Source organism: Balaenoptera physalus (genome assembly GCF_965194825.1).
Source record: "Balaenoptera physalus genome assembly, chromosome: 2".
Lineage (NCBI taxonomy): Eukaryota > Metazoa > Chordata > Mammalia > Artiodactyla > Balaenopteridae > Balaenoptera > Balaenoptera physalus.
The window spans coordinates 85,639,923-85,664,428 of record NC_138883.1 but is presented as its reverse complement, the minus strand read 5'-3'; the positions used below and the strand labels follow the sequence as shown (position 1 = coordinate 85,664,428).

Genomic DNA, 24,506 nt, shown 5'->3' with positions numbered 1-24,506 from the left:
GAGCTATGGACACAAGTGCTTTGAGAATACAAAGCACTGAGTAGGACTTTAACATCTGCTTATAAAGATAAAGAAGGGCAGGATCTGTTGACAACATTAGGAACATAAATACTACCTATGTTGGAATAAAGAGCCTTTCTTGTCATATTTATCCTTATTTTATATCTTGTCATCATGAAATAGTCACGTCTAATCTGTTGACCAGAATTTCTGAGACATCTTGACATATTAACTCCAATGGTTGATTTTTTTTTTTTTTAATCTCCCGTTACTTGGAGGGTATAATATTTGCTTTACTTTATGTTGTCAAAACTGTATTTACTCACTGTATGTTTTTTTAATTGAAGTATAGTTGATTTACAATGTTGTGTTAGTTTCTGATGTACCAGCAAAGTGATTCAGTTATACATATACACACATTCTTTTTCATATTATTCTCCATTATGGTTTATTACAGGATATTGAGTATAGTTCCCTGTGCTATACAGCAGGACCTTGTTGTTTACCTATGTTATATACAATATAAAATATCTGTTTGTATCTGTTAATCCCAAACTCCTAATTTATCCCTCCCCTACCCCCTTTTCCCTTTAAGGTAACCATAAGTTTGTTTTCTATGTCTGTGTTACTCATTCTATGTTTGTTTTAGGAAATTGAGCTTTATCAATGAACACAGGAACATAAAGAGACATTTAAAAAACATAATGGAGAATCTTGATTTTCCAGGGCAGTAACATCTCCCAAAAGGCTGAGTGTATGAGGGTTAAAGCCAGAAGTTCTGGAACAGGCTGATTTGCATCACAGCCCTGTCACTTACTATGGTGACTCTGAGGAAGTGGCTTACCTTCTCCATGTCTCAATTATTTTTTAAAATGAGATAATAATAGTATCTACTTCACAGGTAATACAAGATATGAAGAATAGTCCCCGTCACTTTGTAAACATTCAATAGGTGGTAGCCACTTTGTTCCTGTTGACATCTGTGTGATGGTCCAGTGGTGAATGTGCCATAACTAACCATCTTCTTACTGATGGACGTTAGGTGTTTCCAGTTGATGAACAAGACCAGCAATGTTCCTGCCCTGAAAAGGGTTATGGTCTGGTGGAACGAGGCAAAAAGATGAACAAGATAAATCAATATATGATATATTAAATTAGATTTGATCTAATTTAACTTAATTAATAACCAGAGAAACACGGAAGCAAGTAAGTGGTTGAAAGGCACACATGTTATAAAGGGTGGTCAGGGCAGGGCTGCTGGAGAAAATGACACTTGAGCAGAGCCATGACAGAGCAGAAAGTCAAGGACTTCGGGCAAGGGAACGGCAAGTGCAAAAATCCCTGACATGGAAAAGAATTTAGCACATTCAGGGCATGCAGGGCCATGAGACAGACCCTGATATTTAAGGAAACTTAATATATGATAAAATTGGCACCACGGATCAATAGGAAAAGAACACACTGTTTAATAGATGACATGGGTACAAGTGGCTCACTATATAGGGTGAAATAATATATAGGGTGAGATGCTGTGGGCATCTCCACTTCACAAGCTGAACTGTGTTCAAGGGAAGGGGTAGAATGTGAGAAGCCATGGCAAGAAGTAAAAGCCACCAGAAGCTATGGGAGGGTTCTAACCAGGGCTGTCGAATAATCTAGTTATGTTTTTAGGAGATTCTGTAGAGAATGGCTTATAACAAGGCAAAAGTGCAAGCAGGAAGACCAGTTAGGCTAATGCCATAGCTGAGATGAGGGAGATGATGACTCAGGCTGGAGCAGTGGCAGTGACCCCGGGGAAAAGCTGGAGGGAAAATAATTTCACTTGAGTGCAGAGGGCTGAGGACATGGCCTGTTATCACCCTTGGTGCCCATGAGCCCCGAGTTTGTCTTCTTGATTGTTACTTCCCTGAACCCACAAATCCTTTTCCATTCTCTCCCCGAAGAAAGGCAATCTTTATTCAACTTTCTCAGTGCTTTCCAATTTAACAGCTGCAGTGAAATTTCATTTTTGTTTTAATTTCTCTGATTACCAATGATTTTGAGCGTCTCCTCAAATGCTTGTTAGTTTTTTGGGTTTCCCCTCCTATAAATTGCAGGTTCAAATCTTTGGTTCACTTTTTTGTTGGCATGGCCATCTTTTTCTTGCGGAGTATGTAAGAATTCTTCCTATATACTAGACATTAATCCTTTTGTGATTTGCAACTGCGGTGTGAATGTCTTCTGTTATTCTGTCGGCTATCTATTAACTGTTTCTCTGTGTTCTTAGTTGACAGAAACCCTTAATTCTTATGTAATCAAATTTAGAAATTTTTTTCCTTGTGGTTTGTGGATTCAAAATGATGTTTAAGAAATCCTCGTCCCCAAGACCACAAATAGACTCTCCTATGTTATCTTCTGCCAACTTCATAGTTTTCCCTTTCTTATGTTCATCCCATTTCCAGCCCATCTTTTTATATGGGGACAGGTGAGGATGCTGTTTTATTTTACATTATACACTGAGCCACTCATGACCATGTCACCTTTTAAACAATCTGTTCTTTTTTTTTTTTAATTATTATTTATTTATTTATTTTTTTTTTGGCTGTGTTGGGTCTTCGTTTCTGTGTGAGGGCTTCCTCTAGTTGCGGCAAGTGGGGGCCACTCTTCATCGCGGTGCGCGGGCCTTTCACTATTGTGGCCTCTCTTGTTGCGGAGCACGGGCTCCAGATGCGCAGGCTCAGTAGTTGTGGCTCACGGACCTAGTTGCTCTGCGGCATGTGGGATCTTCCCAGACCAGGGCTCGAACCCGTGTCCCCTGCATTGGCAGGCAGTTTCTCAACCACTGTGCCACCAGGGAAGCCCAAACAATCTGTTCTTTTTCTATTGATTTGTGGTGCCAAATTTCTCATATGTTAAGTTCCCTTAAATATCGGGGTCTATCTCTGCCCCCTCTACTTTGTTCCATTGGTCCTATTCTTGCACCAACACCCTACTGCTTGTGTTAGTGTGACTTTGTAGTTTATTTTAATATCAGGCAGGGTAAGACACTCCTCTTTACTGTTATTTTTTAAGAGTGGTTTGTTACCCACAGGTATTTATTAAGAGGAAGGAATTTGGGATACGTTTTGGAGGTAGAACAGTGCTTATGGCATCTTTTGCTTTACTCCAGTTTTACACTTCTATGTTTTTTTTGTTTTGTTTTGTTTTGTCTTTGGCTGCGTTGGGTCTTCGTTGCTGCACGCGGGCTTTCTCTAGTTGCGGCAAGCGGGGGCTACTCTTCGTTGCAGTGCGCGGGCTTCTCATTGCGGTGGCTTCTCTTGTTGTGGAGCACAGGCTCTAGGCGTGTGGGCTTCAGTAGTTGCAGCACGCAGTCTCAGTAGCTGCAGTGGATGGGCTTCAGTAGTTGTGGCTTGAGGGCTCTAGAGCGCAAGCTCAGTAGTTGTGATGCACAGGCCTATTTGCTCCATGGCACATGGGATCTTCCCAGACCAGGGATTGAAGTGTGTCCCCTGCATAGGCAGGTGGACTCTTAACCACTGCACCACCAGGGAAGTCTCTTTCTATGTATTTAAATCTGGCAACAGGGACTTCCCTGGTAGCGCAGTGGTTAAGAATCCACCTGCCAATGCAGGGGACATGGGTTCGAGCTCTGGTCCAGGAAGATCCCCCATGCCGAGGAGCAGCTAGGCCCGTGCGCCACAACTACCGAGGCCTACGTGCCTAGAGACCATGCTCCACAACAAGAGAGGTCCACAACAAGGCTGCCATGGTGAGAGGTCTGTGCACCACAGCAAGGAGTGGTCTCTGCTCGCCACAACTAGAGAAAGCCTGTGTGCAGCAACAAAGAACCAACATAGCCAAAAATAAATAAATTTTTTTTTAAATTAAAAAAAAAATCTGGCAACATTTCCCTATTGGTTTCTAGCTTTTATACCTTGTTTAGGAAAACCCTCCTCATCCTCATCATTCTGTAATATTTTATTTTAAACCTTCTATAGTGTTATTTTAACATTTAGATATTTAATCTGTCTGGAATTTATTTTTGTGTGGTTATGAAGTTCATTTTAACTTTATAACTAACTTTATATTATTCCAAATGGTAAGCTATAATACTTTTTCCAATAATGAATAGTCCATCCTTTCATCACTGATTTGAAATACTTCCTTCACTGTATAATGAAATTTCATATGTACGTAGGGCTGTTTCTGGGCTCTGCTTGGAAGGTATTGGAATCCAGAATTTGTTGGCAAGAATGGAAAAGCATTAGATGTGTTGAGCAGGAGAATGACAGGTTGAGGGCTTGGTTACGAAGCTCACTGGCCAGCCAGGTGTGTGGGGCAAGAACTCGTGAGAGGCAAGAGGCGGAGAATCAGATGCTGCTGATGGGGTGGGACGGAAGGGACAGGCATCCGAGGCATCTTGAAAGAGGAAAGGTGAAGAATTCATCCTTGCTGGTTCTCCTGGGATGTCAGCTGAGCCACTGGGAGGAATGTACTTTCCAATCCTGGGTTACGTGAGGCCAAGAGGCTGCTGGCGAAGGCAGCTCCTGGTCACCCTGATCAATGGGAGCCAGTTAACAAGATCCCCGGACACAGCCAGAGGTGGAGGCTCAGAAGAGCAGGTTGGGGGGCTCTGGGGAGATCTCAGGCTCTCCGCTAATTAGGGAGGAAAGGGCGGTGGGTAGAACGAAAACAAGTCCCCTCCACTTTGTGCGGAGATGGCATCAGAATTTCCACATGAAGGAGCTCTGGGGGCAGGGGCATTGATTTGGAGCATCAGTTGTGTACCAACAACACTGTTGTAGCTTTAATTGTTTGTTCATTCAGAGACACACTGGATTAGAGGAGGGGGTTAGGCTCCCCTCACCCCGTAGTTGGACGTCGCCTTATGCCTGGCACCCCTCACCTTCCCAGCCCACTCCCCACTGCTCCCACCAAGGCCTCTGTCCCCTCCTGCCCTACTTAGAGTCCACACTGGACAATTTACCACTTAACTCAGCCCTCTCTGCTCCCCTCACTAGATCACAAATTCTTTGTTGTTTCCTTCCCAGCTGCACCCTGTCAGCTCAGAGCCAGGCAGTAAATGCCGGCAGGTGGGTCCACTCTGTTTGCTGTTACACCAGCTCCCACCTGGGTCAGAGGCTGTGTAGAGGGTGCGGAGGAAGAAACTTCCACCCCACCTCCTGTTAGCTTCCTATTCAATATGATTTCATTCAACTGAAGTGAGGCCCTGCTCTTGAGGAGTTTATGCACATTGAGGAAATACAAGGATTGGAGACCCAGATTTTTCATAGGCTGCCGAGGATGGATGGAGCGGGTGGGGTGGGTATTTGTGGCTAGGCTCCTTCAGTGAGAAGAGGATCAAGTTCTAGGCTTTGAGGAATGCTTTGGAGTTTGGGGCTTGCCCTGGGCCCATTTGATGGTGAAGGTGGGGGAGTGGAGGGAATGGGTACCAGGCGGACACCTCCGTTGGGGTGAGGGTCCCCCTTCCCTCACCATAGCCCTCACCACATCACATTCAGGACATTATAGTGCTGTGGGCTGGGCTGTCTACAACATCAATCACCATTGCCTTCTGAAATTTCAGCTCTGATCATGTCACTGTCCCGCTCAAAAACCACCGATGGCTCCCCATTGCCTAGAGGATAAGTCCAAATTTAAAGCACACCTCTTATTTTTCTTTAATTTTGAAAAATATTTATTTATTTATCTGGCTGCTCCAGGTTTTAGTTGCAGCACACGGGATCTTCCTTACCATGTACAGGTTATTTAGTTGCAGCATGAGGGATCTAGTTCCCCGACCAGGGATCGAACCTGGGCCCCCTGCATTGGGAGCACAGAGTCTTAACCACTGGACCACCAGGGAAGTCCCTAAAGCACGCCTTTTAAAGGTCACAACTATGGGGCCCTAATATATCTTTCCAGATTTGTTCCTTCACAGAACCTCCCTTCTCTCTGCCCAACTTCCACCACCCTCTGTGTCCCACTCTCCACCCCCCCATACCTCCTCCCACACAACTCACTACTCTGATACCAGCCCACTTACATACCTGAGCATAGCCTGCTTTCTGGCCTCCTTCTTCCTGCTCCTACTGTTCCTTCTTCCCATGATGCCCTTCTCACCTGTCGTTAGCTATTGCGATCCCGTCTATCCTCCAAGACCCAGTTCAGATGCTGCCTCTTCCAGGAAGCCTTCTCATGCCCACTCTTTCCCTTCCCAGCTGACACTCATTTCCCCGTTTCCGTGCTCCGTAGCCAGTTATTAGCTCTGTAAACCACAGATTTTTACAAATGGAAAGGGTTTATATTGCTCCTTCTAGGATACCCCCGTTACCACAGGAGACTCAGACCTCCAAGCTTCTGAGGGGTTGGAAGCATTTGGCTCCCCAGCTGGACTGTCAACAGCTTCAAGCCTGGAACTTCCTCTCTTAGTAGCATGTATGCAGTAGGTGCTCACTAAGCACTGTGAACTAAATTGAATTTGGTAGAGTCCACCGAGGGGTGCGGATGCTGTTTGTGTCCTTGGCAGTGCGCTATGGCATCGGCAGGGAAGGATGCAAGCTGGGAGGGGTCCAAGCTAAGGCCCCATCCCCACTCTGGAGAGCCTGGCAAGCAGAGAGGAGCAGGGTGGGGATGTCCTCCACCTGGCATACGGAGAGGCCCCACAGGTACCACTGACCGGGTTCCATCCCTGCATTCAAGCCCAGTCAGCCCTGCATTCAGATCTCACCCTTAGTCTCATAAAATCACTTTAATCCATGGGCCAGAAAAGCCGGTTGTGGGCCCCCAGGCAATAGCTCAGGCAGGAAATTCCCAATGCTCCTAGCTGCGCAGCTGAGCAAGCAAAGCCGCCTCTCCAGACCCCTGGAGTGAGCCAGCCACCAGGACAGAGATAGGGATGAGCTGCATGGGGTGAGAGCATCCCCGAGGCTGCTCTGAGCCCAGGCAGGGGCTGGGCTCACCCTTTCTCCGCCTGCCTGGGAGGGCGGGGAGAACTAGCCCTTGACTCTCTCCTCACCAGGGATTCAGGCGATTTACTTTCCTTCTTCATCCTCTAACTTTGAGTCCTGGTCATGGTCCCTGCCTCTCCTGAGGTCCCTGCCTACAGCTCCTGGGGCACTGAGCCATGGGGCTAAGTAGAGTTAGGAGGGAGGGCACATCCCCCAGAGGGTCACCTCTGAGCCATGACTTTGACAAGCTGTAGAGACAGCTTTTCCAAATCATGGCTGGGCTAATCCGGAAGCCTCTTCCTGCAGTTCTCTGGTGCAATGGACAGCCTGGTCATTCTTCTGGGGGCAGCGGACCACTGACCCTGCTGGTCCCTGCATTTCCAGGATCTGAAGACCTGAGGGTCCCTTGATACTAAGAGGCCTGTGCCCAGGAACCCCATCTGCCTTCCCACCTAAACCCCTCCCCGGGCAATCCCAGACACTGCCAAGAGTCTTCCAGAGGGCGGAGCTCTGAGTCAGAGTATAAGTTCCCCGTCTCACTACCCTACAGCAGAACCACACAATGCTCCAGACTCAGATGGTCGTCCCAGTCTCCCACTACCAGTCACACCCAAGCCAAGCGGAAGATGGCAGGCCCTCCACCACCTGCACCTTGGAGGTGAGGGAGCAGGGCTGGGTGGGTCCGGAGCTGAGAGCAGGAGACGGGTTCAGGGAGGGCTGGGGGCACTGCAGACTCCAGAGACATTGAGCACCTCGGCTAGGGCAGCCCCTGCCTGGCACCAGGGGACACAGTCTGGCCCAGTTGGGGCTGGGCTCCTGGGTGGATGGCCCAGCTGTGGGTACCCACGAGCTTGACAAGACTCTATGGAGTAGCTCAGGGACGTCCTGGGCCCAGCAGCACCCAGGAGGACAGTGCTCAGCACTGCTGGGGGTGGGTCACATTTGGCCTATCCTAACGGTGAGCAGGCATTTACCTTGTGGACGTCTTGAACTGCCTGCTGTGAGAGTGTGTGGTGTGGTGTCCGGTGAGGATCGGTGCCATTGCCAACCTGTCTCCATTGGCCATGAAACACCACTCCTGGGTCTGTGGTCCAGACTCCTGGGTCTATGCAGCCCCTCACGGCCTTGCAGAGACACCCCAGGTTCATGGGTCAGGTTTCCAGGGCTCTAGACCAGCTCTGCCTCGGCTTTCCCATCGTCTCTGTCTTCCAATTTGCTGTAGGCATGCCATGGCAAGGGCTGTCAGCAGCAACATCTTCCTCCTTACCTTCCCCCGGCCCACACTAAATCATGGAATGAGATGAGTGATGCCCTGAAAGTGTCTTGTCCCTGTGGGGTGGGAGGTAGAGACCCTGCTCAGTCTCCAAGGAGCCCAGGAGGGAAGTCCCATGCTGTATGGTGCCTGGTGTCCCGCTGCCTGGGCCAGGATAGACGTCGCCTTCTGGGCTGTGTTTCTCCACAGCCCTCAGGGGGCTGAAATAGCCTCTGGTCCACACGTGCTCCTGCCTCTCCTGTCTCATTGAGTCTCCAGGAGCTTGGGCAAGGAGAAACCTCCACAGAGGGACAGAGCTTACCTTGAAGCAGGAATGAAGCAATTGAGAGCTGTGCCCATCCCTCTCAGGTCCTGGAGGGTCCATGACTCAGAGCTGGGATTTCTTGCCCTGACCTCTCACCTAGCCTGGGTGATAAAAAGGAAAACAGCCATAGTGGCTCCTCCCAGGTGACCCCTGGTCTGGGGTGCTGCTCAGACTAGCAGGGAAATGCTCTGGGATCCCACAGAGTTCCCATCCCAATGCTCTCCTTTTAGGGAGGGCCCTTGCCTCCTGGAAGCTATCGCCAGGCTGGTCTGAGCTCTGACACAGGTGTTGCAAGGAACTGATGGATACACCCAGCTCTCTAGGGAGGAGGAGGTGGCATCGCCAGCCGGGCCTGCCCTGAGAAGCCCCGCGGAGGGGAGTTCCCACAGGTTCCCCGGGAGTTTTCCTCCCTCGTCAGCACCCAGACCTCATGCGCTGGTGTGGATAGGGTATGTCTGACCCTAACCACTTCTGAAACAGGGTTGTCAGACCCTCCTCCCAACCCTCACCCGCACCTGGGAGCCAGGCCCTGGGAGCCCATCTGTAACTAAATATTCTTCTAATTTGTGATGATAGCTAGTTCCTTGGGGTGTGAGGACAGCCCCCAAAATGGGAGCTGAGGGTTTTACTCCTGCCTCTGCTATTAACTCTGCATGACCTGGAGCAAGCTTTTAACTGAGTTGGTTAATTCACGGTGAGAGCCAGCCTCCAGGTGGACAGAAAGGGCTTGGCCCTGCAGTCAGGTGGATCTGCATCTGAGTCCTGGCCCCGCCCCTTCTGGGCTGCGTGACCCCATGTGAGATGCAAGCTCTCTAACCTCGGTCTTCTCCTCTGCAAAGCAGGATAATAGTACCTTCCTCAGAGTCTGGTTGGGATGGGGGGCGGTAGTTTAGAACAGATGCAGCAACCCCAGGTAGAGCAGAGCCCAGCGCACTGGAGGAGGGTAATGAGTTGAATTCCCAACTTCCCCGCCAAAGTCCTATCTCTAAAGTGAGGGTTTGGGAAGGGGTAATATTGGATTGCACAATAGCCAGTGCTGAGAGTCAAGCTCTTTTCCATATGAGCTGGCAAGGTGCCCCTGTCCTGAGGAGTTTTCGGGGGAAATGGAGTCCTGGCAAGTCCAGCCCCAGGGACCGAGGCGGGGGAGGAGGCTGGAGCCAGGTGTGTCTGCAGCCTGAGCAGTGACTTCCCAGCAAACTGCCATCCAGCCACCCTCCCTGCACAGGTGTTCTGGTTATTAAAGTGTCTAAATACACTTCTCCACTGGTTGCCAAATAATCCCTGCCTTCAGTTCTAGCCCCCTGAGTGCTCCCTGGCCCTTATCCCAGGACCCTCCAATACCCCCATGAACTGGAGGGTTACTGCCCATCCCAACTCCAGGGCCGCAGCCTGGCCATGCCTGTTGTTAAACTTTCACCCTGATACCCAGCCAGGGCATCCTATTGGAGGGATGAGCTTGTCCAAGTCCCTGAAGTTCTTACCTGGATCCCGTAAGCTACCCCGTACACTTGGGTTCCGTAAGCTCACTGGTTTCAGGTTTCCATAGTCACAGACGCTGTACTTTGATCTATTACGTCGTTCTACTGTATTACGTCTTTCTACGTCTTTCTATTCGTTACCTCTGGGGCCATGAAGTTTTGCTTATGTCTAGCACCACTCCAACTGAGCTGATTATATCAGGAGCAAAATATGTACACTCATGTTAATCCCAGAAGGTCATTTTTCACAGACCTCATTTCTGGAATCATCTGGGCCCAAGACCTGAGTCCCATGTTCCCACTGCCTTCCTCTCCGCACGGCCCCTCTGGGCTCTCTCTCAAACCCTCCAGGCTCTGGCTCCCTGCTGGCAGATGTAGGAGTGCTTTGCAGAGTACTTTGCAATTGGGTGTCTTCTGCAAATTTTTGGGCTAAAGATGTAATCTGAGGCTCCAGGCTGACCACAAAGGAGCCATCTGTGGCTGCTAGAAAGTGAAAACTTCTCCAAGTACCCTTACAGTTCTGATGTGCTCTGGCTGTTTAAAAAAGAGAGAGGTGATGAGATGTGTCAGAAGAGCACTGTAAATAGAAGGACTGCCAGAGTGTGGGGATTATTTGGGGGCTTTGGGGGAATGAAGGGTGAAAAGAAGACTCTGCCAGGAAAATAGATTTTCAGAGGACAAGACCAAGCACGAGGAGATCAGGGCAAGCAGCACCTGTCTTCGTGTTTGCCGACGGTCGCTTTCAAGTAAGGTGACAGTATAATTGTGGTTATGAACATGGGCTTAAGAATTAGAACTGGATTCAAACTCAGTTTCCTTTGATTCTAGCTGAGTGCCCGAAGTCAAAGGACTTAGGCTCAGATTCTCTATCTGTAAAGCAAGGCTAATAGGAAGATAAAATGTAGAGATTATACTCTTAGCACTTAGCATTTGGAAGACACTCAGCAGATGGTCGCTATGTTGTTAATGGGGCTGAGTTAGAGTAGAAAGAAATGGTCAGCCTCATCGGAAGGTATCGTGTTAGATGACAGCAGAGAGCTTTTCCTGGAAGGCAGGGAGACCTCAAGTGAGGTCCTGCGGGAAGCTGTGGATGCTCTTTCTCTCCCAGCGAAGACACAAGGGAGCTGGGCAGGGCCAAGGGCAGCCCCTCCTGGAGGCGGGAGAAGACCTGTGATGGCCAAGAGGGTCATGACCCTGAGTTCAGAGACATGAGGAGTGACCCCTGCCTGGGCTGAGGCCTCAAGCGGCTCCCCCCTTGTAGCCCTCTAGCTGCCTTCTGAGAAAGTGGGCCGGGGGAACAGGTTTCACCAGAATTGCTCTCCTGGACGAAAGCTGACTCCTGCCTCCTCACCAGATCAAACCAGGACACATGCTCTGCCCAGGTGGGGAGTGAGAATGAGGAGCCCACGTGCCCAGAGGCTGGCCAAAGGCTGAGCCGTATTTCCAGAACCAGAAGAGAAGCAGTGTGTGCGACCTTCGGCCCAGTTACAAAGCTCAAAAGGCAATCCCATTAGAGCAAGTTATTGACCATGAATATATTCAACATTTCAGAGTTAATCTCACAGAAGGAATCCTCAGACCTGTATGTGTCTGCCAGTGTGGCTTTTGTTCCGATTTTGAGGCAGCTGTTGGGGAGAGAGGAGGAAGAAGCCCTAAAACTGACGTGTGTATCTATCTCAGGGACTAAACAACTGTCTTCCCAGCCATCGCCCTATTGTTCCTGGTCAGAATTAAGCCCCAGAAGAGGCTGGAAGGACAGCCATCAAAATAACAGTTCTCATGACAAGGAAAAAAAAAAATTTTAACTATGTGTGATGATGGATAACTAAACTTCTTGTGGTAATCATATGGCAATACTAAATACATATATCAAATCATTATGTTGTATACCTCAACCTTATACAATGTTATACGTCAATTAGTTCTTAACTTTTAAAAACATGGCAATACCTCTATTATAAAGGTTTTATGAGGATTAGAAACTATAAGAGAAGTGTCTAGCAAATAGTAATGTTACCAAACGCAAGTCCGTGTACCCGATGCACAGTGAGGCCAAACAATACCAAAACGTCGGAGTTTGGAGCAGAGGAAAGTTTATTGCAGGGCCATGCAAGGAGACTGGTGGCTCATGCCTTCAAAATTCCCAAACTCCCTGAAATCTTTCAGCAAAGCCCTTTTATAGGAAAGGTGAAGGAGGGGCACGGTTAGTTGTTACAGACTTCTTGGTGTCCGATCCTTTGTTCTTGAGGTCAGGTCACGATGTTCCTGTAAACCTCCACCAAAACAAATGTTATTCTCTCTTCTGACAAGAAAGGGCAAGATCCCAAGGCTCAACTTTTGCCCTCAGAGGTCCAGGCTCCGGTAAGAGGAGGGGGGTCCCTATGTGGGCTGGTTCCCTGACTGGGAGCGTTGGACCAGCCTCCAGTCTAGGTCCTCCCGCCAGTGCCCAGGCCCGGCTGAGGAGGCAGACCTCAGCTGGTGGCACCCTCAGGGCCAGATCCCCAGACCCTGCCCAGCTCTCATCACTGAGGAAGCCAGGCACCCAGGAACCAGCTGGCCCTCGGGCTCCTCAGGCCACCCAAACAGGGGTGGGTCCCGCAGACTGTGACCCATGGAGACCCCGCCACCATTAGGTCGCAGAGGCGGGGACTAGGGAGAGGTTCGCTGCTGCTTCGAGGCCTGGGCCCGGCCAGTGGGCAGCCATGGTGAGGGTTCTGGAGTTCTGCAGGACCCAGCCCTCAGCCTGTCCCCCAGGCGCCCAGCTCACCCGCTGGCCTGAGGCTGGAGAGCCCTGGGGAGAAGGCCGCTGTCCGCCTCCACTGCACTCTCTGCCGCAGGACCCCCGCAAGGCTGACTGAGCGGGACCTCTAACCCCTGAGCTCAGGGTCTCGCGCCAAGGGTCGGTGCCTGCCCCGCCCCGCCCCTACTGCAGTAAGTGTTCAATAGATGCTATTACAAATAGTATTATCTTTGATAACAGCCAAGGCAGATGAACTATCTGTGGACAGTCTGAGTCGAAAATTAAAATAATTATAAATAGTGACCTTCTCTGAGTGGTGGCATTATGGGGACTTTTTCCCTTCATACTCTCATGTTTTTCCCTAAATCCCAACGTTATATTTTTTTTAATTTTTATTTACTTATTTATTTGGCTGCGTTGGGTCTTCGTTGCTGCGCACGGGCTTTTTCTAGTTGCGGCGAGCGGGGGCTGCTCTTCGTTGAGGTGCACGGGCTTCTCATTGCCGTGGCTTCTCTTGTTGTGGAGCACGAGCTCTAGGCGCCCGGGCTTCAGTAGTTGTGGCACGCAGGCTCAGTAGTTGTGGCTCACAGGCTCTAGAGTGCAGGCTCAGTAGTTGTGGCGCACGAGCTTAGTTGCTCCGCAGCATGTGGGATCTTCCCGGACCAGGGCTTGAACCCATGTCCCCTGCATTGGCAGGCGGATATTTAACCACTGCGCTACCAGGGAAGTCCCCCAATATTATTTTAAATAGAGAAGAATTGCATCTTCTTTGAAGGGTAGAAAGTGATTCTAGTAACATGGAGTGGACGATGTGGAGAGTAAAGGGTTCCAGTTCAGAGGCCTCTAGAAATGTCGTTGGGTGGGTTGGAGGAGTCCGATGGTGTCTGCCATGAGCGTGGGCTGGGAGTGGACAGTAAAAAGACTCGTCTAAGCCTGGGTAAAATGCTCAGGAAAAGGGCTTCCAATTCCAAGATCCAAGCAAGCAAGACAGGGACGGAACAGGCATGAAGCTGTCCCTCTTCCCGGGTGTGCTGGCTCAGAGTGGAGTGAGGACAAAGCCCCTCACGTCCACAGCCTCAGGCCCCCTGGGGACCAGAAGCATCCTCCAGAGCCCAGAAACACTGATGGACAGTGGGGAGGTTACTTGAGCCTGGGCAGTGGGAGCCTGTGCTGCTTTCTCCGTCAAGGCCACCTGCCACGATCGCCCAAAGAGTGAGTCCACTGTCCTCTCAATCCACAGGAGGCGCTGTCTCCATGCCACCTGCTGACAGTGAGGGTCATCCGGATGAAAAACGTCCGACAGGCTGACGTGGGTAAGTATCCCCCTCCCTCTTCCCTCCTTCTCTGCGTCTGGGGCCAGGATGGAGACAGGCCCCGGGGGAGAAAAGGTCAGGTGTGGCTGTGTGTGTGCGCATGCGTGTGTGTGTGTGTGCGTGCACTCTATTTTCAAGTTGTATTTCAGACTTTGGGGTTTGTATCATTTTCCCAGGCCCCTCCCTCTAGCTGCACCCTTGGCCCGACCGGCCCCTGCAGTCGGCCTCCTCCAGTGGCTCACTTCGCTCTCTCCTCCCCACTCTCCCCTCCCTGGGATCCGTTCCAGGAGTAGCTTCTCCTGCACTGGGCACTCCTTGCCTCTGCATGAGTTTAGGGGCTGTTAGGGGTGGCGGGGAAGGAAGGGCCCTTGAGTACCATGGAGCCTGCTGCCGGCCAGCCCCAGTGCCCTTCTCAGGACCTGGATCTCAAACGGGTTCTACAGTGCATGCCAGGTGTCCCATAGCGCCGAGTTCCTCAGTTCAGGCCATGGATGTGGTGTGACTCACCAGGGCTCTTTGTGCAGTGTCTTCTTGCAGCTTTGATGTCCCTTTCATCCCAGCCCCTGCTGCATTCCCAGACCACGGGGGCCCAGGGAAGTCTTTGGCTTCAGGAAGAAATGAAGGCATCTGGGTGGGCAGAACAAAATCCCCTCCCTATGCTGCCCTCATCTCCCCCCACCCCATTCAGGGAGGAAGCTTGGCCCTCAAGGAGGAGAAAGCTCTGTGTCAAGGCCCATGGCTAAGGGGGTCCCCACTCACTGGCGACCACACAGGAATCGCCCAAGGGCTCCAGTTTCCCCAAAGCTCTGTTATACTGCCCTCACCCCAGGATTCAATTAGCCTGGGAGAGACTTGACACACGGGGAGGTGTCTATGCCCAAAGCAATTATAGAGTAGTAATAGAGGATGGCATTCTCATCTTGCCACCGCAGAATTTAGAACTGGAGGAGGACACTGAAAGCTGGGAGTAGCTGAGGAAAGCTGCTTTGAGGGGACAGGATGTGAGCATCCAGAGGCCTGGGGAGCCCAGTCTGAGGGAGAGGAGCTGCGTCCCCCCAAGCCCCTGCTGGGGGCCACCTGGGGCCAGACGTCCAAACACCATTCATCCTCCGCACAATCTGAGGGCAGGGCTGTGGGGCCCATTTCGCACATTGAGGATTAACTGCCGAAAGCAGAATCAGTATTTGATGCCAGGTCTGGACTGCTGGGGGTTAGGGGAGACAAGCCAGGAGGAGGAGGAGGCCAGGGCCATTCAGAGAGTGGGCAGGAATCTAAGTGATGGGCACCTGAGCTCTTGAGGAAGGGATTGCATGACTTCCCGAGGGCTTATATGCAGATTGTGCAGGAGCACAGGTGGGAGAGGCTGACAAACCTTCTGGGAAGCTGCGGCTGCAACACTGCAATGTAAGGATGAGTGTGGAGGGCGGAGGAAGGAGGGCCCTGGAGCCCCAGAGAGAACAAAGGGATCAGGCAGCATTCAGACTGGGCCCCTGGGAGGGTGAGTGTCCAGAGCCCATGCCAGGGAAGCAATTGCAGCCAGCATCACTTTGGGCCTGGCTCTGTCACAAGGCCAGCCAGAGGGCCATGGACTTCTTGGGCTTCTCGGGACCTCTCAGGCCACCAGTGAGTGATCTGAAGAGCCTGGAAGTGTCCGCTGGACCCAGGACCTGGCTGCCTCTTCTGCCTTTCTTGCCGTGCCACCGTGGGTCATCAGACACCTCACCCCATTTCCCTCAGGGACGGCCACAGCTCTCACATGTCCGCAGCTGCCTCGCCTGCCTCAGCTCCCTCGCCTGCCTCAGCTCCTCTGGAGGCGTGTCTGTCCCAGCCCTGTGTGTCATGCAGGCCTCACACTCTCATGGCATGCCTACACCTGTGCGCTCAGACCTTCCCCGCCACGTCCAGGGCCCTTCCTTTTGTCTTCTCCCTGCTACACCCGTCACCTACAAGCCCTAGAGGTGGGGGTGGGATGGGGAGCAGGAACCAGAGAAACAGGCTGAGGTCTGCTCCACCACCCTCCTCTCCCCCTTCCCCACGCATGCCTCTGGCACACAGGCTGCCCTTTGGGGACACCCGGGCCCCTTTGGGAACCCCTTTTTATGTTTTCCTCATTTCCCTAAAGAGCAGCGTCCGGGGGCAGCCATGGTGTCTGGGGGTGTCAGCAGCCCAGGTCACGTGTCTGGATCCACAGTTGTCACAGGCTGGGCTCTGTTTCTGCCTCACCTGGGTTGAGTCTATCTGAACCTCTTGCAGGTCCTGGGTTACCCTCGCCCCTCATTGTGCCTTCCAGCTTGGATCAAAAACAAGTTCCTCTCTGGTTCGGTCCTGTAATGGGTGCCTGAGTTTCTAAGATTTCCAGGAGCCTGAAAGGGATGAGATTCAGGGATGAGATTCAGGGGTGACTGGCCCATCAAGGAGCACACCACCCAGCCCTGGGCCAGGGCTGGGAGAAAATTGGCCCGGAAATCTCCCCGCTGTCAAGAGTTTTTATTCCTCTTGGGAAAATAAACTCAAACCAGCACTCCCAGGGGGTGTGAGGCAGATGTCTCTAAGGTATTAGGAAGATAATGTTCTTGACATCTGTAGAGATCATTGAGTCATTTTGGCCACCCACATTCTGGGAAAAGAGACATGTCATTCTGATGACCAAGCCCTCTGTCACTTCATGAAGAACAAGGGTTAGAACCTATCTGTGCTTAGGAAATTCCCTGAAGTCCCTGAAATTCTCAGAATTGGGTCATCCTTGCTTAACCACTCTTCATTGGCAGCTCGAGGGTCACTGCCTTACAGTCAGCTAATGATGCCCCAGATCGTCATCTGGGCCCGGCAGCTACCTCATCATCCCTCCCTCCCCAGGATTATCCCCTCTTGGGCTGCACTCTCCTTCCCAGCCTTGTGGGGGAGGAGGTGGAACGGCTCCCTGCGAAAGGACTGGGAAATAAATTAATGCTTGACATGTGGGTGTCTGATCAATCCTGGCTCTTCCAGGAGTCTTTTTATCTTAATTAGACATTTAAGCCTTAGGCCAAAAATCCTGAAACTTTATTTAGTGGATTTAATGGGACAATTTTAGGCATGGACTGATGATAGGAAAGGGATGTTAGAGGGAAAGGGGCCTTTACAGGGCCCTTCAAATCATGCTAAGCAAGTGGGTGTAGGGCTGGTGGGCCCCTGCCTGCAGGCTCCTTGTGCACAGGAGGCAGACCAGCAGGAGGTGCCCCAGAGCCCAGGAAAAGCCAAGGGAGGGGTCCAGGAGGACTAAGCAGGTCCCCAGGGAGTCTCCCTCAGCAGAGCCATTAAACATGCCAACTTGCCTATCTGTATCTGTGGTGACTCAGCCCAGAATTTCTTGGGTACTGATACAGCCCAATAGCAGGAAGTTGGGCTTTTCTATCATTCACTTATTCAACAAATAACTAGCGGTGCCAACATGGGTCTCCTGAGCTTCCCAGGGTGCAGTGGGCAGTGGAGACAGATGCACCGACCTGCCATTGCAGTGAACTGTAGCCAGTGCTCCATCGGGAGGAGAGCAGAGGGCCCTGGGCTACAAGGGGCACCTGGCCCAGACTTGGAGGTTCAGACGAGGCTTCCAGAGGAGGTCTCTTCTGCAACCTGAAGGGGCTAACCAAGGAAGGGTGGCATGAAAGAGGAACAGAAGGGTGTTCATTGCAAGATGGCATGGCCTTTGAGACCTACAAGGGACTGGGTTTGGCTGGAGTCTGGAGTGTGAGTGGTGGCACGTGTGTGTGAGTGTTTACGTGCGTGCATGTGTGCACGCACCTCTGTGTGTGTGTGCGTGTGTGTGTGTGTGTGTGTGTGCGTGTTTGGGGGCAGGGCAGGGGCTGGGGTGATAGGGAAGCTGGAAAGATGAAGCTGAGCCTGGGGAAGTGGGAGGGGCAGGCATGCTGAATGGGTGGGACTCCTTCCTGAAGGCATATGGGAGCCACTAAAGGATCTTAAACTGGAGAGTGACATGGTCAGATGGGAAAAGAGCCCTCTGGTTTCTCTAAAGGGAAAAGATTAGGGTGGGGCAGGACAGAAGACAGGGCACCCATTGGGGCGGTGGCAGCAGAGATGAAGGTGGCTTGCACCAAGGCAGTGGCCACGCGAGTAGGGAGAAGTGGATAGGCTGGAGAGCTCCAAGGAGTTAAGCCGACTCAAGGTGAGAGCCAAGGGCGATATTTGGTGTCTAGTCAGGACACCTGAGTTGACAGTGAGGAAGAACAGGTTGGGTGTGGAAGGAAAGATAGGGATGATGTCATCATTTTCTTTTGATTCTGTTGGGTTTGGGTCATTCTTTGTGTTTGGATTAATGATGATTATGACATCTAAAGGACAGTGTCATCTCGCCTCTATTCAATGGGAGGAAGGCCATGAATTCCAATTCATTGAATGGTGAGCCCTCACATATTAACCAGACAGCGGGGATGAAATCAGAAACTAGGGATGCTTGTGATGCAAACCATGGTTATTAAGTCTGATAAAGTTCTCAGTATAGAGACGATATAGGACTAAGTCAGTCTGGGGAGGGGGGGTCACCTCTGGTTCCACTCTCACAGGACATCATTAATTATAATTAGGAGGTAGTTTGGATGAGTCTTATCAGTACAGAACTCTCATCCCTGCCCAGCTTTACTATCTAGAAGACTCTCTGACACTGGAAACTGTATTGACTGTTCCCGTTCTCTACGAATTGGGTGGATACCCTGGGAATGACCAAAGCAGAGTGCCAGAAGAGTGACAAGGGCAATCGTGGCACCTCTTCCTCCCTCCTCCCAGGTAGAATGGAGGGAAGGAGCTGGGCTGGGCTGCCATTTTTCACCATATGCCTTCTGCTGCTCCAAACAGAAGACCCAGGAGGCCTTCTTTCACTTTAGGAGGGCCTGTTGAGGTCACAGCCTTTGTCCTTCTCCAGAGCACTTATAGCAGCATCACAGCTGGGTTGTTCTTTCAAATGAAAAATAAAGTATGTGGTCTTAGATGTGAGGGCTTCTTGGGTCACACACCCCATGTGGGGAGACCAGTAGAGACACGAAAAGCCCGTTGTGGTGTATCTGAGACGTTAGTCATGTGTGCATGGTAGTCCCTGCCCCTAGATCCTGCTGAATAGCTTGTTCCACTCAAGCCCTTCCCCACTGGGGCCCTCTAGGCTGACTCCCAGCCGATGGTGTCCCTTCTAATCCTTGCTGCTCCTCAGCCCAGAGGAAGAGCTGGGCCCTACTGCGGTTTCCCTGGTGCCCTGGGCTAAGGCAAGAGATAAACTGGACCCTTGGGGGCTAGTCCTCCAGATCTTCCCCTGGCAGAGGGAAAACTGTGCAGCCGTACCTTGTCCCAAACCAACAGGTGTTTGCTCAGAGAGCCATGGTGCTGCTGAGAAGAGCCAGAGGCCATCTGTGTCCACGAGAACAGTCAGTGGGACCTGGGTCCCCTCTGTGAAACCTCTAGCCTGCAGTCCGTGACCTTCTCAGGGTTCTGGGACAAAGGTCTCTGGAGAGTCAGAGCCATGAGTCAGGAGGGGACCAGAAGCTGGCTTCTGCCTCCACACTCTTTCCTCTCTGGACCTGGGTTGGCTCCTCACGCTCCCCTTCCACCCTTGTCTTCCTCGGACAGCAAGCCAGACAGACTGCTTTGTGAGCCTCTGGCTGCCCACCACCTCTCATAAGAGGCTGAGGACTAGGACCATCTCCAACTGCCGAAACCCAGAGTGGAATGAAACCTTCAAGTTCCAGATCCAGACCCAAGTGAAGGTGAGACGTGGGGGACAGCACCTGCCTGCCCTGCTTGCTATTCCCCTCCTTGCCGGCTTGTCCTTCTCTTTGATCATGTGCCCTTCTTATGACTATTTGTCTTTCTTTCTTTTTTTAAATTAATTTTTATTGGAGTACAGTTGCTTTACAATGTTGTGTTAGTTTCTTGCTTTACAGCAAAGTGAATCAGTTATACGTATACATATATCCCCTCTTTTTTAGATTTCCTTCCCATTTAGGTCACCACAGAGCACTGAGTAGAGTTCCCCGTGCTATACAGTAGGTTCTCATTAATTATCTATTTTATCTATAGTAGTGTATATATGTCAGTCCCAATCTCCCATTTCATCCCACCCACCTTCCCCCCTTAGTAACCAGAAGTTTGTCCTCTACATCTGTGACTCTATTTCTTCTTTGCAAATAAGTTCATCTCTACTGTTTTTCTAGATTCCACGTATAAGTGATATTATACGATATTTGTTTTTCTCTTTCTGACTTCACTCTGTTTGACAGTCTCTAGGTCCATCCACGTCTCTGCATATGACACTATTTCATTCCTTTTTATGGCTGAGTAATATTCCATTGTATATATGTACCACATCTTCTTTATCCATTCCTCTGTCGATGGACATTTAGGTTGTTTCCATGTCCTGGCTATCGTAAATAGTGCTGCAATGAACATTGGGGTGCATGCATCCTTTCCAATTATGGTTTTCTCTGGATATATACCTAGGAATGGGATTGCTAGGTCATATAGTAGCTCTATTTTTAGTTTTTTAAAGAACTTCCATACTGTTCTCTATAGTGGCTATAGCAATTTACATTCCCACCAACGGTGTAGGAGTGTTCCCCTTTCTCCACACCTTCTCCAGCATTTATTGTTTGTAGACTTTTTGATGATGGCCATTCTGACTGGTGTGAAATGATACCTCATTGCAGTTTTGATTTGCATTTCTCTAATAATTAGCGATGTTGAGCACTTTTTCGTGTGCTTTTTGGCCATCTCTATGTCTTCTTTGGAGAAATGTCTATTTAGATCTTCTGCCCATTTTTTGATTGGGTTGTTTAGTTTTTTAGTTGTTTTTGGTTTTTTTCTTTCTTTTTTTTTTATTGAGCTGCATGAGCAGTTGGTATATTTTGGAGATTAATCCCTTGTCAGTTGCTTCATTTGCAAATACTTTCTCCCACTCTGAAGGTTGTCTTTTCGTTTTGTTTATGGTTTCCTTTGCTGTGCAAAAGGTTTTAAGTTTAATTAGGTCCCATTTGTTTATTTTTGTTTTTATTTTCATTACTCTAGGTGGTGGATTGAAAAAGATCTTGCTATGATTTATATCAGAGAATGTTCTGCCTACATTTTCCTCCAAGAGTTTTATAGTATCCAGCCTTAGGTCTTTAATCCATTTTGAGTTTATTTTTGTGTATGGTGTTAGGGAGTGTTCTAATTTCATTCTTTTACATGTAGCTGTCCAGTTGTCCCAGCTCCAGTTATTGAAGAGACTGTCTTTCTCCATTGTATATTCTTGCCTCTTTTGTCATAGATTAGGTGGCCATAAGTGCATGGGTTTATCTCCGGACTTTCTATCCTGTTCCATTGATCTATATTTCTGTTTTTGTGCCAGTACCATACTGTTTTGATTACTGTGACTTTGTAGTATAATGACTATTTGTCTTTTTTTTAAAATAAATTTATTTATTTATTTATTATTTTGGCTGCATTTGGTCCTCGTTGCTGTGTGCGGGCTTTCTCTAGTTGCAGTGAGTGGGGGCTACTCTTCATTATGGTGTGCAGGCTTCTCATTGCGGTGGTTTCTCTTGTTGCGGAGCATGGGCTCTAGGCACATAGACTTCAGTAGTTGTGGCACGCGGGCTCAGTAGTCGTGGCTTGCGGGCTCTAGAGCGCAGGCTCAGTAGTTGCGGCACACGGGCTTAACTGCTCCATGGCGTGTGGGATCTTCTCAGACCAGGGATCGAACCTGTGTCCCCTGCATCAGCAGGCAGATTCTTAACCACTGCATCACCAGGGAAGCCCCTATTTGTCTTTCTTTCTACCAACTTCTTGTCCTCCTACCGATCTGTCTCCCCACTCACCCACTCCTTCCTTCTGCCTGTCTCACGCTTGTCCCTCTAGGCATACTTATCCTTCTACCCTCTTTCCTGTCTCTCTTGTCCTTCTACCTAATTGTCACTGGAACTGGATGTCTCCTGCCCCAAAATAGAGTGTGTTTCCAGTATCTTCCAGAACATACTCCAAACAGGAGAATGTAGAGAAGAGCCATTCTACTCACTAGGTCCGAGACCAGTCTAATTCCGGCCAGAGGGCTTTCTCTATCTTAAATCCTTTTTAGATGGCTTTATTATTTCTAATTCCTTGGGTGTGTGTTCTTCATTTGCTGAGTTGCTGTTTCATGGTATTTGTCTTCTTCAGATATATGGTGACTCTAAGTTGAGCTCATATCTCCTGAGGGAGAATCCTCTCTTGAACATCCTGAGTTGTGACAGCGTCAGCAGGGTGCCCTTAAGACAAGCTTGGCCTCATCATGGAGGCATCAAACCCAGTCTTGAGGCATTTGAGGCTTGACAGCTCCATCGAGCTTACTGCTTTCATATTTTAGGGATGCTTCTCCATTCCGAGTTAATGACATATCCTTTTTGTTTTCAAGAAGGGCTTTATATTTATTGTTTTAAAAGTATCTTTTCTATCATATATATGGTTTTTGGTGAGAAAGGGAGATTTCAGTTTGGGCTCAGCCTACCATCTTGAAACCAGAATTTGTGTTTCTTTTGTCTGAAGATCTATGGGGCTGCTGGGTTGGTTCAAGGACACACCTGGTTTCTAGTCATTACAAAGTCAACAGGTCTCATTCAGCTGGGAACCCCCAGAACCACCTCATGTCCACTAGATAGGGACCAAAGAGGCAAACCCAGCCCCAACCTACATCTCCCAGGATCCTTGGAAAAAGTGGCCTCAGAGGCCAATCCATGTCACCTAAAATCATTGACCTTAGAGTTCAGCCAGATGACAGGGTAGCTGCTCCATCCTTGACATACTGCTTTGGGACCATCCATGAGACCTCTTTAGGGGCTGATGAGCCAAAGGATAGAGTTCCAATACGTCATCCCAACCCAGTCAAACCCTCTATAATCTTTGCCACATCACTCCCCTGGAGTGTGAATATGTTAGCTTCCCTTGGCTCGGTTTTCTAGTGCCAAAGGAACTGTCTTCAGCTCCTGGATCCAATGCTGGATACATTCTGTGTCTTGACAGGGCTCTTGTCTGCTGTGCCCTTCCATCTCTCCCCCAGGTGAAATGAAATCCCTCACACTTCACAAGCCCCTGCCAAGCTTGCAAAAGAGCAAGATTCCCCAGTAGGAGAATCAGAGAAGAAGGGCAGGAAGGCTTCAGAGAGTTGCAAAGAAGGGAATAGACACTTTCCTCTCTTAATTCATGTCCCTACAGATGTCCCTCACACCTGAGCTGTGCTGGTCCCCATCCCTCAGACCCACCTCCTCACTAGGACTGAGGTCAGGGCCATCATCCTGGGAATGGGTTGATGCAACCTTGGTAACCAGACTTGCACCCTCCGTTCTCCCCTAGAACGTGCTAGAGCTGAGCGTCTGTGATGAAGACACAGTGACACCAGATGACCATTTCTTGACAGTTCTCTATGACCTCACCAAGCTCTGCTTCCGAGAGAAAACCCACGTGAAGTTCCCACTCAACACAGAGGTGGGTGCAGGTGCCCCAGCCCTCAGCCTCCTGCTTCACGAGGGGCAGCTGGTTATTCCTATGATGCTGTTCTAAAGGATCCTCTCTCTGTAGCCAGGTCAGGAGAAGACAGCACTGCTGTTCAAATCCCAGCGCTTTGGCTTACTATCAATAGCTCTGTGACCCTGCAGAAATTATTTAATTCCTCTGAGTTCTGTTTCCTCGTCTATGCAATAGTGATAATAATACCTACCACACAGGGTCACTGCGAGGCTTAAATGAGAATACATAATTAAGGCATCTAGCACTGTTCACAGTACAAAATGGAGACAGAATAAGTGTTGATTCCCTTTCTTCCCTCAGAGTCCTGCTTCTGGGATGGTCCCAGGGGACAGAGGACAGATAAGGATAAAGGAGTGCAAATCTGCAAATCAGAAAAAGTCAGAGCTGAAAAGGCCCAGGATGTTATCAATCCATTCAACAAGTATTTGAATGCCCTATGGGCCAGGCACTGTTCCGTGCACTGGGGACACCTCAGGGACAAGCATCCCTGCCCTCACCTGGCTTATACTCTGTGGGGAAATTAAGGTCCAGTGAGGGAGGTCATGACTTCCTGAGGTTACACAGCAAGAGATGCAAAGCAGTAGCTGAAGGAAGGGGCTCCTAGCCTTCAGAGTTGAGCTTGCTGGGGGCAATATCTCCCTTGCCCCAGGCCCTGAGCCCCTTGGGGAAGAAGGAGAGCAATGGAAGCTGGAGGGAGAAGATGAAAGGAAAATGTTCTGGGGCAGAGAGAGTTACCTGCTGGGGCTAGGGGTCACCTCCACACCCTGACCCTCCCCTGGGTGGTCAGTGATGTTCCTGATATCAAAGACTTGGGGACAGAGGGAGGCAGAGGGGACAAAAAGAGCCAGGAGCAGCTGCCCCCACTCCAAGACAGCAGGACAGCCGTGTGCGAAGGACAGGGGCAGGTCCACAGGGTCTCCTGGGATGGCACAGGATCCTGGTCTGCAGAGAGG

General features: G+C 50.0%; 1 protein-coding gene and 1 long non-coding RNA gene across 4 annotated transcripts in view; one reads left to right on the top strand and one right to left on the bottom strand.

The window, feature by feature from the left end:
* PLA2G4E (phospholipase A2 group IVE) overlaps nucleotides 1-24,506 on the top strand; it is a 70,326-nt gene that overhangs the window by 9,902 nt on the left and 35,918 nt on the right. The window contains exons 1-4 of one of the 3 annotated variants that reach the window (XM_082453085.1): nucleotides 3,744-7,587; nucleotides 13,965-14,037; nucleotides 19,648-19,784; nucleotides 23,380-23,511. In XM_082453085.1, the coding sequence (XP_082309211.1) occupies nucleotides 7,492-7,587; nucleotides 13,965-14,037; nucleotides 19,648-19,784; nucleotides 23,380-23,511 (438 nt within the window). In that variant the 5' untranslated portion in view covers nucleotides 3,744-7,491. Of the gene's footprint in view, nucleotides 1-3,743; nucleotides 7,588-13,964; nucleotides 14,038-15,821; nucleotides 16,995-19,647; nucleotides 23,512-24,506 lie in introns of those variants that run through there. The other 2 variants (XM_082453084.1, XM_082453086.1) reach the window with 2 other exon arrangements.
* On the bottom strand, nucleotides 205-15,813 carry LOC309656547. The gene is made up of 4 exons (XR_014261439.1): nucleotides 15,761-15,813; nucleotides 14,545-14,642; nucleotides 8,504-12,257; nucleotides 205-1,099 (listed from the first exon to the last, which is right to left on the bottom strand). It is a non-coding gene; the product is annotated as an uncharacterized lncRNA (long non-coding RNA).